This window comes from Dendropsophus ebraccatus, chromosome 13, assembly GCF_027789765.1.
Source record: "Dendropsophus ebraccatus isolate aDenEbr1 chromosome 13, aDenEbr1.pat, whole genome shotgun sequence".
Lineage (NCBI taxonomy): Eukaryota > Metazoa > Chordata > Amphibia > Anura > Hylidae > Dendropsophus > Dendropsophus ebraccatus.
The window spans coordinates 43,068,979-43,088,188 of NC_091466.1; the positions used below are offsets into that span (position 1 = coordinate 43,068,979).

Below are 19,210 nucleotides of genomic sequence, written 5' to 3' on the forward strand. Positions count from 1 at the left end.
TAAAAGCACATAAAGGGATCGGACGTGCCCCCCCTCCTCCTGTAAGAAGGGAGGTATGGACTGGTGGCACAACAACATCTGCTGTCTCCATACAGAACGTTCCGCTGCCGCCCCACCCGCCGCTGATTAACATGGTAATTGTTATGCAGACATTTAAGGGAAAGCAAGAAATAGGCTCGGAGAGATGGAAATACATTTATAGGAAAGCTTAATAACAAGGGGGATGTATTGTGACTCAAACTCTAAAACATTCTGTATACAAGCTGGATGTAGTATTGGACACTATACTTGCCTTGTCAAGAATGGCATACTGGTGAACCAACCCTTTTTGTATGTTCACTTCCATACATCCAGTATAGAATCTTTAGACTAATGGTTGGTTTAAAGCGGATTCTTCTGCCGCAAACTCCAGCAATCATTGCGACGGAATGAAACCTAAATGTTCAAAATAACCACAGCACCCCCGCAGGGGAAGTCAAGCATTACAATGCCATGGGGAAATTCAAGAGGCCAAGATTCAGGATTATCCAGAAGTTGTCTATAAAGAAAAGCTGCATTTGGTAATATATATATATATATATAATTTATTTTTCGACAGCCAAAATTTAGTGAACTGCCAATAGAGACCCTTTCAGGGTCAATAAATCATTGTACCTACTTAAACTGTGCTAAACCCTTGTAAGCACAGTTTTTTTGTGGCACAGACCCATAAGGACTAAAGTCTACTAAAGTGCTTATAACGTGTATTATTACCTTTTATAGTGAATAACACCAATAAAGTCATATGTCAGGAGGTACACCCTTTTACCTAGTCTGGCCCAATCAGATAACTGCTAGTAATAAGGAAACCTCTTAGTCCCAGTGTGTTTGGGGGTGACCTTGTTCTATGTTGATGTGAAGTCCCTGTTTGGGAAGTGATAGAGCAAAAATTTGCAACTTTTTGCCTTTTACACCCAGCAGCCTTACCCAGAGTTGGTGTAGATATATAATGCTCCACTCACACCCTGATTCGCCTTCACATTGCACAGATACATCGGTATCCTGTCCTAAAGTAGGACTATACCAAGATCATTTTCCAAATGTATATGTGTTTAGGCTCGGACCCTGACTTGTGGCATGCTGTGCTATGTAACCTAAACATGTATAAGTTTGAAAGATAACTCAAATATAGCCACTACATTCGAGCTATCAAAGTCTATGGGGTCAATGTCTGTCTTCGTATGGAATCAGGAGAAGAGGGCAGCTAAGCGGTTGTTTCCCCAATTTGCTACAGGATATGGGCTCCATAGATTTACAATAGATCAAGTCCCCTGCAACAACAAAGTTAGGGAAGCGTTCAGGCGAGTGCTTCTCCCACCTCTACTTAATGGTTGGTGGGGGGTCTGTGTTACAAAGTGTTTTTTTAAGTGATAGGAACACTAAAGACCAGCAGGAGTCTGGCCTTAATAATTTCCCTCTAGTTTTTAATGTAATGTAAAAGCCCAGAAGTGCATCAAAAAGGAATAAAAAGTACAGGAAAGACGGATTTAGTTTTTTTCCTGCTGGATTCATTCCTGGCTTTAGTTCAGGAAAAATCGCAAAACTGTGAAGATCCTGTTATTTGTATTGTCATTGGATGAACATGCAAATATGCCACTCATGACTAGACGACCAGTAAAACAATCCAACCCTACAAAACTTTCCCATTAATCAGCTAATATGCACAATACAGGACGGATAGTTACATTCTCATTGCCATTAGAAAGATTTCTGTTTCATCTCTACAGCTCACTTAATTTTAACAATAAAATCCCAGTTAGCACCAGTTTAGCATTAGGCAGCTGAGATCCCATCCTTGAGATTGTAAGCCCAAGGACAAATAGCGTCTTATGAATGGCCCCCTTAAAGATATCAGCAGGTTAATCTTCAGTGCTGCTCTCCCTCCTGTCACAAGTAATTGTGTATGTGTGTCAAACCAGGATGGAAAACCACAGCTAATCCTGACCTTTCACTTCTGAGTGAACCCGGGTCTTCACTAACAGTATTTTAGAGGAAAAATGAAGGAAACCACTATTTTAAAAATGAAAAAAAAAAAAAAAAAAAAAAAACACTTCTTCACAGCCGTAAAAATTGGTATGAAGAGCAGGTTTTTTTAATTGAATAATTCTATTCTGTTCTCCTAAAAAAAAAAAATTGCACTTACGCCTTGTTTTATACAATATGTGCACTGATGGACACTTTCCATAGAACCTAAAAAAAAAAACACAATACTTTGCTTTAAAAAAAGAGCCACTTTTATTCTGGAGAAGTAGTGTAACTCCATTCACAGCACTCTACTCAACATGGTACCTGTAGCTTATCTATCCATGTAGCAGAAAATGTGCTCCCCATGTTGAATGCTGTGACTTATATAACACTGTAAGCAGCTCGGGTTGGGTGCAAGTGCTGACAGACTTCCTTTAAAGGAGAAGTCCAGCCAAGTACTTTTTTGTTTTACATATGACACATACACACACACAATAAACATTCCTTAGTTACCTCTCCCCATGCCTGCCATCCACCATGTTGTTGTGATATTGGCACTGGTTGAGATCCCCAAGCCTGGCGGGAGTCCCGGCGTGGTGATCCGGTGCTGAAGAGGCACGGGGAGAGGCGAGTTGAGTTTTTTATGTCCCCCACACACACACCTTTGGCCAGACGTCTCCTTTAAAAGATTGTTGGGGGTCGTGTTGGACTCCAGCAATCACTCAATCACTTTATCAACCATCCTATGAAAATATCATAAATACTATAAGCAGGGTAACCTTGATTTGTTTTTACCGATTAGGGCTAGATGCTAAAACATGCTAAATTTTTCTAACCTGTATCTATTTTCTGCTTTGAATTATTTTTATTTTAGGTTTAGACATTATAATGAGGCAGCTATCTTGCCTGAGATAATTTTACCAGCATTTAGTGACATGCTTTATGGCAAGCTTCATGGACATAGACACAGTGAATTTCTCCAGACCCTACTGTGTATTGGACATATTTGTAAGTATGCTCTGTAACCTCTGACCTCATTCCACAGGGAGTGGGGTGGATGAGCTGAGAGCTTCATCTATTGTCTTTGCGATCTACTGGTGTCATCTTTCACTGTAATGCTGTACAGATCACTTTCTAACAGCCTCTTGGAAAGAACAGGAAGTCTTAGATTAGTTTTAAGCCTGGTGGCCTGACTTAACTTGGTGCAGGACTTAAGGATAATTAAATAATGTAGACAGTAAAATGTAGAAAAATATATTACAAAAAATTCTTAAAAAAAAAAAAAAGTCATAAAACCCCTATACCTTAGGAAAGGTGGGGTCACAGCAAGAAGGGATGACATTTTTTTCCGCACAGCAAACTACATTATTCCATAGAAAGGCATCCATACAAAAAACATTCTCGGAGGGTATACTTTTATTTGATTGTTTATTTTTGATGGGAGCCTATGGGTGATGAATGACACTTGGTAGCATCCATTACTCTTATACATCCCAGAACACTGCAAAAACACCAGGATATCTAGTGTCGGAAAAACAATAAAGAGTAGTAGATAAAAGAAGAGAAAGGACAAGAGGTGAAGAGTAACCACAAGGAAATGACGGTTGGATGTTTTGTCTGGTCCTGGTTATATTTATACAAGTGCTCAACACCTGGGCTGATGGGTGATAGACACCGCAGATAAAGCTTGCCCAATACAGTCTTCCATTTACACACAATAGCTACTTAACATACTTGTAGGATAACATAACTGCGAAACGCATTCTTCATTCTTTAGTGGGTCAACGTAACCTTAAAATGAGGTGGAACCTGAACTGACATCTCAATGTATGAAACACGAGAAGCACAACAAGGCTTGTCTATAAAGTACAATGCACAATGGATGAGGCTTGTCTTTTCCTGATTATCCCATATACACTACCTAATGGACAATATCCACCTGCGTGCGTCTACACAGAACCTACGGTGGGTACATAAGCGTCAACGTTGTCACTGGCCCAGCAGACCCTATTTCCCATTCAGACTCTGGTCTTCAATAAGTGTTTATACCTCAAGGCATATACCTCATCATACATGGAAAAATCATTTAGATTTGTATGGACCACTAGTTTTGTCACTGAATAATATGGTACCACCAGCAGCCCTCATAGACAATGAATAGGGGCAGCAGTGTGCAAGAGTGTATGAGGTCCTAGCCTTTATACATTGATTCCTTACAATGTAGATAATTGACACTCATTAATTTTGAGACTACCCCTTTTACCCATCTGGAACAGGTAGGTCAAACTTTGGCCCGCTGTGCCATTATGTTTGGCCCACCAAGGAAATCAATTGATTATGCAGGTTTGTAATGACAACTACTACACAGTATAATTTTTTCTTCAACAATAACTGTGAATTCTTCTTCATGGAAAAATACGACATCTCCTGAAAATAATACGTAGTGCATCTCTGGGACCAAAAAATAATATAAGACACTGTCTTATTTTCAGGGAAACACGAGTATGTGGAACACTACTGTGAGGACTGGCTTCTATGTGGGACACTACTGGGAGTGCTGGCTACTATGTGGGACACTACTGGGAGGGCTGGCTACTATGTGGGACACTACTGGGAGTGCTGGCTACTATGTGGGACACTACTGGGAGTGCTGGCTTCTATGTGGGACACTACTGGGAGTGCTGGCTTCTATGTGGGACACTACTGGGAGTGCTGGCTACTATGTGGGACACTACTGGGAGGGCTGGCTACTATGTGGGACACTACTGGGAGTGCTGGCTACTATGTGGGACACTACTGTGAGGACTGGCTTCTATGTGGGACACTACTGGGAGTGCTGGCTACTATGTGGGACACTACTGGGAGTGCTGGCTACTATGTGGGACACTACTGGGAGGGCTGGCTACTATGTGGGACACTACTGGGAGTGCTGGCTTCTATGTGGGACACTACTGGGAGTGCTGGCTTCTATGTGGGACACTACTGGGAGTGCTGGCTACTATGTGGGACACTACTGGGAGTGCTGGCTACTATGTGGGACACTACTGGGAGGGCTGGCTACTATGTGGGACACTACTGGGAGTGCTGGCTACTATGTGGGACACTACTGTGAGGACTGGCTTCTATGTGGGACACTACTGGGAGTGCTGGCTACTATGTGGGACACTACTGGGAGGGCTGGCTACTATGTGGGACACTACTGGGAGTGCTGGCTTCTATGTGGGACACTACTGGGAGTGCTGGCTTCTATGTGGGACACTACTGGGAGTGCTGGCTTCTATGTGGGACACTACTGGGAGGGCTGGCTACTATGTGGGACACTACTGGGAGTGCTGGCTACTATGTGGGACACTACTGTGAGGACTGGCTTCTATGTGGGACACTACTGGGAGTGCTGGCTACTATGTGGGACACTACTGTGAGGACTGGCTTCTATGTGGGACACTACTGGGAGGGCTGGCTACTATGTGGAACACTACTGTGAGGACTGGCTTCTATGTGGGACACTACTGGGAGGGCTGGCTACTATGTGGGACACTACTGGGAGGGCTGGCTACTATGTGGGACACTACTGGGAGGGCTGGCTACTATGTGGGACACTACTGGGAGGGCTGGCTCCTATGTGGGACACTATTGAGGAGCTTAATTTTCTCTTAAGCTTTTCTTCACCCTGCCCACTACCTTCCTATACTTCACAACATAGCACGGTCATAGTGCACAATGCTGGGAGACACATGCTAGTGCCAGGAATGGTGGCACAAGGGTGGCGCTGTAACCATGTTTTTATCTGATCTCCTTTATGAATCATTGAGAGCAGTATGTCTACTGGATAGCTGGATGTCATTACACAAGCATATCACACATTTACTCATACGGTAAAATGTGCTACAACTATTGTATCTTTAGCTGAAATGTCCAGCTGCTTAGATGAAATACGCACTTGTCTTTCTCACTAACTTGGGGGTGAAGCTGGACACTCCCTATGCCAGGAGAATTAACAGATGGACCCCGCACCACAACCTTGAAACAGAGGGTGGGGTCGCTGAAAACATCAGCTGCCAAGGTTGCCTGCCAAATACGTTACTGTCCACGATCCAGTTCATCAGACTGTAAAGTGTGCTTCCTCAGGGCAAAACTAAAACTTATCAGATAAGCAGAGCTGGGCTCAAGGGAAATTACTTTTAGATCCTACAATCCCAGTAAACCAACGAGGTTACTGCCCAGGAAAGGTGGAGAACACTGTGTCCGTCATGAAAAACAGAAAATTCTTGGGAAAGGATTAACTGCAAAGTATACGACATATAAAAGAACAGCAAGAGAGAGGACAATGTGCACCTGAAGCTCTCCTACCTACAATACGCCATCTATGGTTGATCATACCGTAACTATGTGCATGGGAACAGTGAAGTAGATGCAGAACTACAAAAGAGCTCCCATTCTCATGACCCTCTAAGCCCTTGCAAGTCTTATTCCCATTGTGCATGGAAAGCCAAAGCCAAACCTTTGTTTGTCCAAGCATGATGGGAACTGTAGTTTTGCAACAGCTAGAGGCTCATGAGATTGACACCAAGACAGGCACGATTGACCAGGGCATTATCTTAGTGAAAAAGGCCACAGCCATCAAGGAATACGACTGCCATGACGTGGAGGCTTGGTCTGTACAATGTTTAGACAGCTACGGTGACTACGGTAATAACCACACCAATGGCATCAGAACATTGGCCGGAGTATCCAACTACTTCCAAAAGCTTGTTAACCCCCCCCCCCCCCCCCCCCCAATAATACATCACAGTGCCATATCTTCACCCAGGAAAGTGAGGCAGAGACACCTAGTCATCCACACGATGAAAAGGACAACATAATTCATCAGACCAGGCCGTCCTTCTCCACTGCTCTATAGTCCATTTTCGGCACCATACAGGTATCAGCATTGTAAGCTGCAATGCCCTGTGTGATCTGACAGTGGTCCGTCTGTGGAAACAGATCAGACAGACTATCCTTTACATGCATCAAGGAACACTGGATGCCCAGGAGGACCATGTTGCAGTTTCATTGGTTACCTATGCCTGGACCCCCTTGGAAGGCACTAACCAACACACACTGGGTACACCCATATGAAATCCAGGTCTAGTATAAAAAAAAAAAAGATCCTTACACTTGCCTAATTTTCCTTCTTCTAACAACATTAATTTCAAGAACAGATCACTTGCTGCCTATCATATGCCATCTCTCGACATTCATCTTTGTAATGAGGAACTCAATATTATTTTTATGGTTTTAATGTGGTTTTAATGTTGTAGTTGATCCATATGTTCAGAATGACAGACGAATAGCCGCCAACACTATACAATGACAGAACTTGCAGACTGCCTCCAGTACGTAGAGGGTGAGATACGTTCCTCGGGCTTCCTATGACATCATAATAAATAGTATATAGAGCTGCTGATCTTTTTCTTCTTCCTTTGTTTGTTTTTTTATTTCCCTGGAGCCTCAGAAAATATCTTCAGCTGTAAAAAAAAGTCAGGAACCTCCCAATCTAATTTCAATTGCAAAGCCTGTCTCTGCACAATTGCACTGAAATGGCTTTTATTAAACCTCAGATAGAAGAAATGGGAAATGTAAAACAAGTGGGCTCTCCTAAGGTGATGCATAAATCCCAACAGCCGTTCTGCGAGCAGCCTTTACATAGAGTAATAAAACACACACAACAAAAATAAGCTGGCACATGTAGAAGGAGGGGGTGACAGGCTGGCGCAATAACCAGGTGGCGATGAGCGATGCAGGTAATTATTGGTTTAATCAAATACTATTGATCTGACAATACAATCCACATTGTTTTTCTCCCCTTAAGATGCGGCAGATAACCATGTAGCTGGGCCTCTTTACACTGAAGGAGAAATTCAGCAGAAAGGAAGCATCTTAAGGGTATAAACCCACACACCGTATACGCAGCAGATATGCAACAAATACGCAGCAGATTTGTTGGTACAGATTTGATGCTGTGTTCAGTTATTTAGATCTAATCTGCTGCGAGTTTGCTGCGTATCGCAGCAGTAAATACGCTGCATATATGGTGTGTGGGTTTTTACCCTAAAGGGGTATTCTGGTCAATCTTAATTTTTCATATTTGGCCTGGGGTGGTTTAAAAATGTAAAGATTTGAAGAAAGTTTAAAGAAGCTATGCTCACCTTTCCTCATGTTCTGACCGCTCCTGGTCCATTCTGCTTCCTGGTTCCTGTGATGTGTTTGGCTGGACGGGTCATTGCTGCAGCATTTTAGACAAACCAGCTGAGAGCAGCGGAGACCAGGAGCCATGGGAACATTGGGGGCAGGCAAGTATCGCTTCGTTACTTTTACAGCACCACAAACCATTACTAGCATTAAGTTATACCTCCAGTCTTCCCCATACATGCACACTCACTTTGGTCTATGCACGTGTACTCAAAAGGCGAGTTGATAAGTTAACAGCAGACATCTCTGGCAGAAGCATATTTCCCTCAAGAACAAATGAACATATGAAATTTGTCTTATTGATACATCTCTGTACACATAAGGTAGTCAGCCGTTCCTGCTAAAATTTATCACATGGACAGCTTGGTGGCACAGTGGTTCTGATGTCTTGTAGTCCTAGTGTCCTTGTTTCAAACCCAACACACATGTGCATGGAGCCAATATTTTTTTCCCCCATGTATACATTTCCTAACTTCGCATCGGGCCCCGCCAGCTATGTTATGAATAGAGCCGTGGGTACAGCACATGTTCAATCCTGTTGAGCCGGAGGAGAAAGCAGAGTACAGCACTCTTCCAGTGTACTCGGCTCTTTCCCTCACTCCATAGGAAGGAATAGAGCCACAGGTCGCATGCTGGATATGTGTCTCTATTCATAACAGAGCTGGCGGGGCCCAATACGGAGATCGGTGGGGGGTACAGTGATCAGACCCCCGCAACCTCTTACTTTTCCCCTATCCTGTGGATAGGTGAAAGGTCTATATTTCCTAGACAACCTCTTTACATTAGTACACCTGCGAGGTAAGTGAGCTTCGATCTGCTAGATTGGTACTCACTTGCAGCACCTATTACACGGTTCGATAATTGTGTGGCCAGAGCTTCACAAATGTCAGTAGCGATGTTCACACATTAATTAACCATTGGCTGCACATCCCTCCGGTGTAATAAGAGATGTGCGGCCGATGACCATTACCTGCCAATATGAGAACTGCGTCATATTGCGGTAAAACATGGTTTGGCAGAACCACTGCTGTGGCGCATGAACCTAGCTGATGAGTGCCCGTCCTTAATCTCTATAGGGCTGACATTTATCATCTTAGACTTCCAGAGGTCTGCTAAGTTGTTTTCTCTCTGAACATAGAAATTATGAGTTACACAGCTCCAGATTTAGTTCTGCCCACAAAACGACTGGTTACGGCGCAAGCAGATGAAGAGATGCAATCTAAAAGGCAGACAACAGTGTACTGTAATGGATGACCGGCCTCCCCTTCTGGTGCAGCTGTACTGACAGATGTCCTGAAAGATACAAGAAAGGTAATGTGCTACCTCTACATACCCAATCCGCTGGTGACAGCAATGCCTGGAAGCTGCAAACAGTTAAATCAGCAGGAAGATTTACTGTATGCAAAGTAATTGCACAGAGACATGTAAATGCTTTGTTGCTTGGGGGAAATTTTAATGCAATACATCAAGACATGCTAAATGAGGCTGGGAATCCGGAGAGGAGGACAGGGCAAAAAGACGTGACTGCTAAAAGACACCATAACACGCCATTCATGTCAATGACCGAGGCAAACAAAAGACAGACTCTGCCAAGCAGCACTTCTATTCTTTGTTGTTATTATTATTATTCAGCCTTTACCTGTCTTACTATAAAGAGTGTCCGTTACTAGAAAGAAAAAAAAAAAATTCTGACATGTTGTAGACACAAGTTTTCATCAGTGAGTCCAAGTGATCTAAAAACAAAACAAACAAACAAACAAAAAAAAAAGACGGAAAAGCTCAGGGTTACGCCCTTCACTCCCTGTCTCGTTCTGGTTGTCTCTTCCATCTCGCTGCATTAGCTGAGCTCTACAGACATATAATGGGTCATGTCTCGTGCAGTAAGAAGATCTGTATACCAATGGCTTTTAGAGAGAAGCTGTTGCCTGGAGAATACTCTGACTTCTATGGTAGTGTGTTGTGGGCATGCTCTGCAGGATCTATGCAGAGGTCGCTATGTTGGGAGAAGGAAAAGAAGAAAATTCCTCTCAATTAGCAGATGTAAAAAAGAGCATTGAGGTGCCATTATAAGCCCAGAGTTTTGGAACTAAATAGATAATGTTTTCTTTCAAGAGAGCGACAAAGATGTGTGGAGACCAACAGGTCATTCATGCAAAACTGTGAATTCTGGGAAGGAGGATATGGAACGCAGCTCCCGGGCACCACCTTTTAGAGGTAGCTGTCCCTGCATGTCAGTGTCTGACTCTGTAGACAGTGGTTCAGGGGTTACTGCTCCTAAACACTACATAGGCGCTGGCTAGCTGAACACAGGCTTGAGGTCATGGAACCACAGGGGTAATAAGGATTCATAATGGAATCAAATACTGACTTATAGGGAAAGCTACCTCCAAAAAGTGGCCTGCATATTCATGTTCCCAGAAGCATGAATAGTCTATAATTCTCTACATCTATGGCACTCTCCTCAAGGAGAAACATTATGTCTTTGGTCCTACAATAACAGGTCTCTCTGCTGCCAGCCAGTACTCTGTAGAGACACTGTACAATCCTCCTTCTGGAAGTGCTGGCTTGGCTTATTACACTCAGCGGCCACTTTATTAGGTACACCATGCTAGTAACGGGTTGGACCCCCTTTTGCCTTCAGAACTGCCTTAATTCTTCGTGGCATAGATACAACAAGGTGCTGGAAGCATTCCTCAGAGATTTTGGTCCATATTGACTTGATGGCATCACACAGTTGCCGCAGATTTGTCGGCTGCACATCCATGATGCGAATCTCCCGTTCCACCACATCCCAAAGATGCTCTATTGGATTGAGATCTGGTGACTGTGGAGGCCATTGGAGTACAGTGAACTCATTGTCATGTTCAAGAAACCAGTCTGAGATGATTCTAGCTTTATGACATGGCTCATTATCCTGCTGGAAGTAGCCATCAGATGTTGGGTACATTGTGGTCATAAAGGGATGGACATGGTCAGCAACAATACTCAGGTAGGCTGTGGTTTTGCAACGATGCTCAATTGGTACCAAGGGGCCCAAAGAGTGCCAAGAAAATATTCCCCACACCATGACACCACCACTACCAGCCTGAACCGTTGATACAAGGCAGGATGGATCCATGCTTTCATGTTGTTGACGCCAAATTCTGACCTTACCATCCGAATGTCGCAGCAGAAATCGAGACTCATCAGACCAGGCAAGGTTTTTCCAATCTTCTACTGTCCAATTTCGATGAGCTTGTGCAAATTGTAGCCTCAGTTTCCTGTTCTTAGCTGAAAGGAGTGGCACCCGGTGTGGTCTTCTGCTGCTGTAGCCCATCTGCCTCAAAGTTGGCCGTACTGTGCGTTCAGAGATGCTCTTCTGCCTACCTTGGTTGTAACGGTTGGCTATTTGAGTCACTGTTGCCTTTCTATCAGCTCGAACCAGTCTGCCCATTCTCCTCTGACCTCTGGCATCAACAAGGCATTTCCACCCACAGAACTGCCGCTCACTGGATGTTTTTTCTTTTTCGGACCATTCTCTGTAAACCCTAGAGATGGTTGTGCGTGAAAATCCCAGTAGATCAGCAGTTTCTGAAATACTCAGACCAGCCCTTCTGGCACCAACAACCATGCCACATTCAAAGGCACTCAAATCACCTTTCTTCCCCATACTGATGCTCGGTTTGAACTGCAGGAGATTGTCTTGACCATGTCTACATGCCTAAATGCACTGAGTTGTCGCCATGTGATTGGCTGATTAGAAATTAAGTGGTAACGTGCAGTTGGACAGGTGTACCTAATAAAGTGGCCGGTGAGTGTATATCTCCTGTCATGTCCTATGGCTTCTTAATAAAGTCAAGCACGGACTTAAGAGAAAGCTACTTCCAAAAGGTGGTGTTAGAGAGCTGCTTTGCATATCTTTCCACTTGGAGCTAGTAATGAAATCTTTATCAGGCCTGACCTAGACAAACATCTGACCCCCTGCAATACAGAAACGAAAATGCATTTGGATCACATTAGTCTGGTTTCCTTTTTTTTTTTTTTTTTTTTTTTTTTTTTAAATCGCACTCCTAACATTCAACCTGAAATAAATGAGCAGCATTTAAAAACCGTGAAACCAAGTCGGCCACCCACTTTAAAGAGGTACTCCGGCGAAAAATCCTTTTCTTTCAAATCTGGTTTCAGAAAGTTATACAGATTTGTAATTTACTTCTATTTAAAAATCTTAAAGGAGAAGTCCGGCAAAAAATTTTTTTATTTAAGTATTGTATTGTCCCCCAAATCACCAATATACACTTATTACGACATATGCACATAAAGTGCTTTTTTCCCTCTCCAGCATCCTCTCCAGCAGCCACAGCCCACACAGCTCTGGGAGTCGGGTCGTGACATCACCATTTTATCCAGGAAGTGAAGCCTCGATGCAGTAGTAAGTGCAGGGAAAAAAGCACTTTATGTGCATTTGCCATAATAAGTGTATATTGTGGTTTGGATAACTTTTGGGGGGCAATACAATACTTAAAAGAAAAGTCAGGCGAAAATTTTTATTAAAGTCTTCCCGCACTTATCAGCCTCTGTATGTCCTGCAGGAAGTGGTGTTTTCTTTTCAGTCTGACACAGTGCTCTCTGCTGCCACCTCTGTCCGAGACAGGAAATGTTCAGAGCAGGAAAGGTTTTCTATGGGGACTTGCTGCTCTGGACAGTTCCTGACACAGACTAGGAGGGGCAGCAGAGAGCACTGTGTCAGACTGAAAAGAAAACACCCATTTCCTTCATGACACACAGAAGCTGATAAGTATTGGAAGACTGGGGATATTTAAATAGACGTAAATAAGAAATCTATATAACTTTCTGAAACCAATTAATTCGAAAGAAAATTTTTTTTGCCTCGAAATCAATCGAGTACCTCTTTAAGAACTTGAGACATTTCAATGAAAAGCAAAGATTTTTCCAGTACAGGCCTTCTGTGCATTCTTTTAGCAAACCGTAAGAACTATGTGTACAATTGTGTACAAAGAAACCTGGCTCTACTAGGACCCCTGCATGCCAAAATGTCCACCTCTACAAGAGGTCTCTGACACAGGGCCCCATGGCAGCCGGCCGCGGGCACAGACAATTAATAGACATGGATAATCCGATTATCAGGCTGTACACAGGGGGCGTCACTAAAGCTTCAGTCCAAGAGACTTCTAGCGGCAACCATGTCTTGGTTTTCCCTGGACAATGGCCTCAGGATACCTCAGGCAGATACTTAGTAACTGCTGTATGTATATGAGTGCGCTGGGAAGTGTCTCCGCACAGCAATACTAAAATAGCTGCCTCCTACATGTCTTTGTACAACAGGCGTCTCAGGAGACCGGATTTTCCAGCTCGAGTAAGAAAAAGAATAAACTGCCACACTTAAAGTAAAAATACCAAGAGGTGAGAAGCAGCGAGTACTGTTCCAGGCGGATTAAACAATGTTTACTCTGACAGGTATCAGCCTAATAAAGCATTTATAGCGCAGGAAGGTGCAAAACACTCTCACATAGGAAATGCTTAACAAAGGGAGAATTATCTGAAAAACAACATGCCGCTGGTTAGATTAACAGAAAAAGGATACGAGGGGTTCCTTCTGTCCTACAGACCAGGTAGAGACAGGCCGCTATAACATGCATCATCTTCCTACCACGGGTCAGGTGCTTGCTGACGGCCATTTTGAAGAAGTTGAAGGCGGTGTCCAGACAGTGCTTGTTGAGTTGGAGCTGGACGCCCAAATTATGGATCTGTTTCTTTCCTGGAAGACAAGAGATGATGCTGTTAGTTACTATACTTCAGGGTTGCCCAAATAGTGGTTCTCCAGCTGTTATAGAACTACAATTCATGGCATGCCCTGAGAGCCAAAGACTGGAGTTCTTGTGCACATCACTTAAGTGTTCCCAGAAGTAGAAGCAATTTGACAAAACAGGACAACTCAAGGACCTATTATTGGGGCATGACATGATTCATAGCCCCAGCCTTAAAGGGGTATTCCCATCACCTAAATTTTTGTAAGGTCATAGGGAATGCAAAAGAAAGCAAATTTAACAATTTCTTTGCATTAGCAAAATTGCTTTCTTTCAAAGTTTGGCCCCTTTTTCCCTTCATACTGTTGACAGCTCATTGCCTGTTCCCAGCCACTGCTCTCCGCTCAGAGTGGTGACCGGGGGCTGTAAGTATACTTTTTACTTGCTCTCCCCCACTTACCTTACACACATCTCCATGGCTTGGATTGTCTCTGGAGATGTGTAACCTCAGTGGGAGGCCCAGCAATGCCATGCTGATTCAGCTCAGTACCGCTGCGTCCCTGCCATCTCTGAACCAGGAAGTGAGCTTGGATGCAGCAGAGTTGCATTATTGGCAGATGAGAACACCCTTTTAAGACGGTCACACAGCTTATAAAGGGTACTCCCATCTGAAGCAGTTATCCCCTGTCCACAGGATATACAAGCTTATCAGTGGGGACTAACAGCTGGGACCCCCACAGATCCCAAGAGCCAGCTACTGTGAAGCGCCAAACAGTGCCAAGAACTGAACTCAGCAATGTTCCTAACCCCACAGGCAATAAATGGTGAGCTGGCTGTGCACAAGTGGTGTGTTAGGGCCCTATTACACGGAGCAATAATCGCCCAAATCGGTTGATCGTTGGTTTAGGTTGGGACCGAAAATCATCGGGCGTCAACCGCACGTCCATACGTGTAATAGTGATGTGTGGCCAACAAGTGCCCAAACACCTGACACCTGACCTCTCAGTGCTCCTGGGGGACATTTATGAAGTCTGTTTTTTTACGCAGGGCTTACAAATGTCCCCGCAGCTCCGGAGCTCAGGGGATTTATGTAGAGGCGCATTGCTTCTACATAAATCCTGAGATGGTAAATGTAGTGCAGGCAGAGGCCGTGCCCCCTCTGCGTGCTGCTGCACCCCCCGTAACGCCCCCCTCTCTCCGCCCTAGTGGCGAAGATGAGGCCAGTGCAAAAATAAATAAATATTCACAAAAATATGCAAATATTTTTACGCCATTCAGCCCCATCTGCGCTTTAAAAGACATTTTCGCCCTTTTCATACATGTCCCCCCTGGTCTTCACTCCTGTGCTCCGCAGCTTCCCGGCGGCAGCAGCAGTGTCGGGAACGGGAAGCTGCAGAGCACAGAAGAGAACACCAGCAGCGAGGAGACATAAGGTATGAGGTGTTTAGGCAAGGACTGCATGGACATCGCTAACAATGTCCATGCAGCCCTTACTGCCCGATTATCGAGGTCCAGTAAACGAGTTCGGATCTAGCAGACGACTAAAATGTTTACTAAAATGATCGTAGTCGGCTCAAGTAATAGGAAACTTACCTTCTGTTCTTGGGATTGGTGGAGATTCCAGCAACTGGATCACCACTGGTCAGTTTGTTATCCCCTATTCTGTAAGTAACTGTTTTATATGGGAATATCCCTATAAATAAATAGTCGTTTTGCCGACAGCTTTCTCATCCGACCCCTCAAACATATGCATACTCTTCTGTTCTTGCAGCAGCCTATCTTCTAGGACAACAAAGGATCAGGTATGCTGAAATCAAACATGTCCAATCCTTCTTTCCCTAATGTTGGGATAATTCCATACATATTAGATGGTCGGCTCGTCTCACCAAAAAGGGTGGCATCTATCAATGTACATCTAATGTTTCGCCATATTTAGGCCTAATGTACATAGCAGAGCTGTATAATAGCACATGCCATGATTATGAATGTCATATCAAACTAAAGGCATCCAAAGGTGCAGATGTCTATAGTTGCCCAGCGCAGCTCTGTACGGCTCTAGAGTTGTAATGATGCCATGTGAGGTGTGTGCTTTTTTATTTTCTTTTATGTTAGGGGGACACATTTAATAGGTCCCACACAGCACATCTTGGTTCTGCACGGTCAATCTTTTTTGAAGTAAAAATAAAAAAAATAAAATTCACCATCGTTGTCAAGGCAGCAGCAGCTTGTAAAGTTTTACTACCGTAAAGCCATGATCGCTGCAGAAGCACTGAAGCAAATTATCAGCAATAAGGTAGTTCAGAATCCAGACTTGTATGTGAATGTGGTCTGCCGGCTCCACTCCTATCTTGTTTAGTAGCAAAGTGGAGTACAACCCTCATCTTTTACCTACTTCACACATTAATACCTGGGATGGTTTTTTTTATTAAATAAATAAATAAATAAATTATATATATGTATATATATATATATATATATATATATATACACACACATACATATATACACACACACACACACACAAACACACATATACACACAAACACACACTAGACCCAACTGGATCACTAGCAGGTTTACAATACCTCTCACAGATTTTAATCTCTCAATTTAAAGTACACATATGAGGGGGCCCACCCAATACAACCTTCCTATATATCTGCCTGACCATCACTGTGCCACTGGAACTTCTATTAAACGGGTTTGTTCCTTTGAACAGTCCATACTTGTTGTTAGAAAGGACCCCGCTGAAACCCAGAGCCATCAGCTGCAATTACGGAAACAAAATTGGCAGTAAGCTTTTAGTTTCCCTGCAGCGCCACCACAGGAGAAATGAAGCATTACACAGAACTTCAAGGGAACAGAGTTGCTTGTATAATACAGGACAGGTCCTCCAGATCAGTGTTCCCCAACTCCAGTCCTTGTAGCCCACCAACAGGACAGGTTTTGAAGATTTCCTTAGTATTTCACAGGCAATATAATTATACTCAGGATGCCATGTAGTGCCACAGGTTTTCTTTGTAACTACTAGTCTCCACTCACTTACACGTGGCGCCATAGGTAGCTGTAGGTTGTGCTGCAAATAATTGTGGGTCCGCTATTAGGGGTGCACTACGGAACGTATAAATGTGGCCTAAGAATTGCGGATTCTGAGGACCCATGCTTTATTAGCTCAGAATTCACTATTAGATTATATAATTCCAGGTTTTCTAAACTTGACAACTCCTTTAAAAGGGAACCAATCAGCCTAACTGGGCTCATATGGTTCCCTGGAGTACAGTATATAGCTCCTGAGCAGCCCGCCGTACTTACCAGCCGCGGCTGCAGCAGAAGCTGTATACAGGAGAAAAAGACGTTTTATTACTCAGGTGCACAGCAGGCAGAGGCGGGGAGGTATTATTTTTCTCCCGTATACAGCTTCTGCTGCAGCCATGGCTGGTAAGTGCAGCAGGCTGCTCAGGAGCTATATACAGTGCTCCAGGAAACAATATCAGCCCAATTGGGCTGATTGGTTCCATTTAAGTGTATTTTTATACAGTAAAAGAATTCCATAGGGTCCCTTTCATCCCCGACATGTGAACAGTTTAGATCACTCGAGTCTTCAATGTTCAGACCATAACCAATCACTAGATATGGCAAGGAGAAATGTGCGGTAGAGTAACCTCCAGCTGAATTGTATCTGTTCCATGATAAGTCTATTATAGAGCCTGTCCATTGCAGCTAGACAGAGAACAGAGACCGCTAGGTAAAAGCACTGTACTGCATGTCTCTCTCAGCGATATCTACTGTTCAATAGGGGTCTGAACACTGAAAACAGAGTAATTTAAACATTTGATAAGTCAAAAAGTTGTTTTACACGCAGATCGTATTTTCCATAGTGTCAACTTATCACCTATCCATAGAATAGGTATAAACGTCTGATTGGTGGGATCCAACCCCCAAAACAGGGGGTCCTGTCTGCTCCTGATTGAATGAAGATGGCGTTGATCATGCAGACTGCTGCTCTACTGAAACTCTATGGACTGCCAAGGATAGCAAAGCGCTCTTTAACAGACCATAGAGTTTAATGGAGTGGTAATGTTCACACTGCTTTGTCCAAACAGGGGCACATGGGATACCCATCATAACTATGAGATTAGCCGCATACAGCTTGCACGGGAGAAAGTTTAGCATTTTGCACATTGCTGGCTGGTGGGAACACCTTAGGCGTGTCTACATACCATCTGTCGGAGCCCTTAAAGTCAGATACAATTCATTGGCACCAAACTAGCCATTCTACATTGTGATTGTGACAACCCTATACAATGGAAAATTCCTCCAACATGTCTGACAAGGCTAGATATTCATTTATTAGGAAGCCTTTAGCACCTTTTTGTTGAACGTGGGTAATAAAAGAAAGCGGTAGACTGCGCAGGCGATATATAAACCGCGCACATCAGAAAGTAAACCAAGGTCTCATTGTCTTAGTTTCAGGAGCAGAATGATAATTCTATTCTTTCCGCTGTAAATCAATTTTATAGGGAGAAAAAATGCAATCCGGGAGGATTCTTTGTATCCAGCATTAAGAGGCCGTCAGCAGACATAACAATACGCTAGACTGGATCCGATCAGCGTGCTGCCTGGAAGTCCTGCCCTGAGGACGTGAGTCAAAGGTTAAAGTGTTTCCAGACAATATGACTCTACGATTAGTAACACCTCTAAGACAACCTTAAAGGGGTCTGGCATTACGGTCATTGCATCCTTTTCCATCAATGTCAGTGATCTCATATTACTTAGAAAAATTTAATTACACTTAACCTGCGATGATATCAACATCTGTAACCTGTAGCGTAGTAGCCTCTACCCTGCTGCATCACTACAGTGTTGGTCTGAGATCACACATGTATCTAGGACCCATTCAGACCTATACCCCCATTAGGGCAGGGTTAACATATGGCGGCTGCAGTCCAGCATGAAGCCTCAGTACTAGTGTTCTTATACAAGCTGTCCTCACTATACATTAACATGGGGTCATGTCTTGGCCTGCTCTTTGACATGACAGGCCATAAGTCAGTGTCGATTTTACGACAAAATAACTTTCAAACAAAGAAATAAATGGAGATAGTCGTTCCCTTAGGCAGTGGATGAGAGTGCAGACAATGAGCCTTTAACCCTCCAAAACTGCAAAAAACGACAGGCAACCTGGGTCACGTCAAGGAAGAGAAGCCCCTCTAAGGATTCAACACAGTCCC

The 19,210-nt window shown here is 43.7% G+C and overlaps 1 protein-coding gene across 1 annotated transcript in view; it reads right to left on the bottom strand.

The window, feature by feature from the left end:
• Nucleotides 1–19,210, bottom strand: part of BRF1 (BRF1 general transcription factor IIIB subunit) — a 212,905-nt gene that overhangs the window by 171,964 nt on the left and 21,731 nt on the right. The window contains exon 3 of the mRNA XM_069950096.1: nt 13,817–13,990. Within this exon, the coding sequence (XP_069806197.1) occupies nt 13,817–13,990 (174 nt within the window). The remainder of the gene's footprint in view (nt 1–13,816; nt 13,991–19,210) is intronic.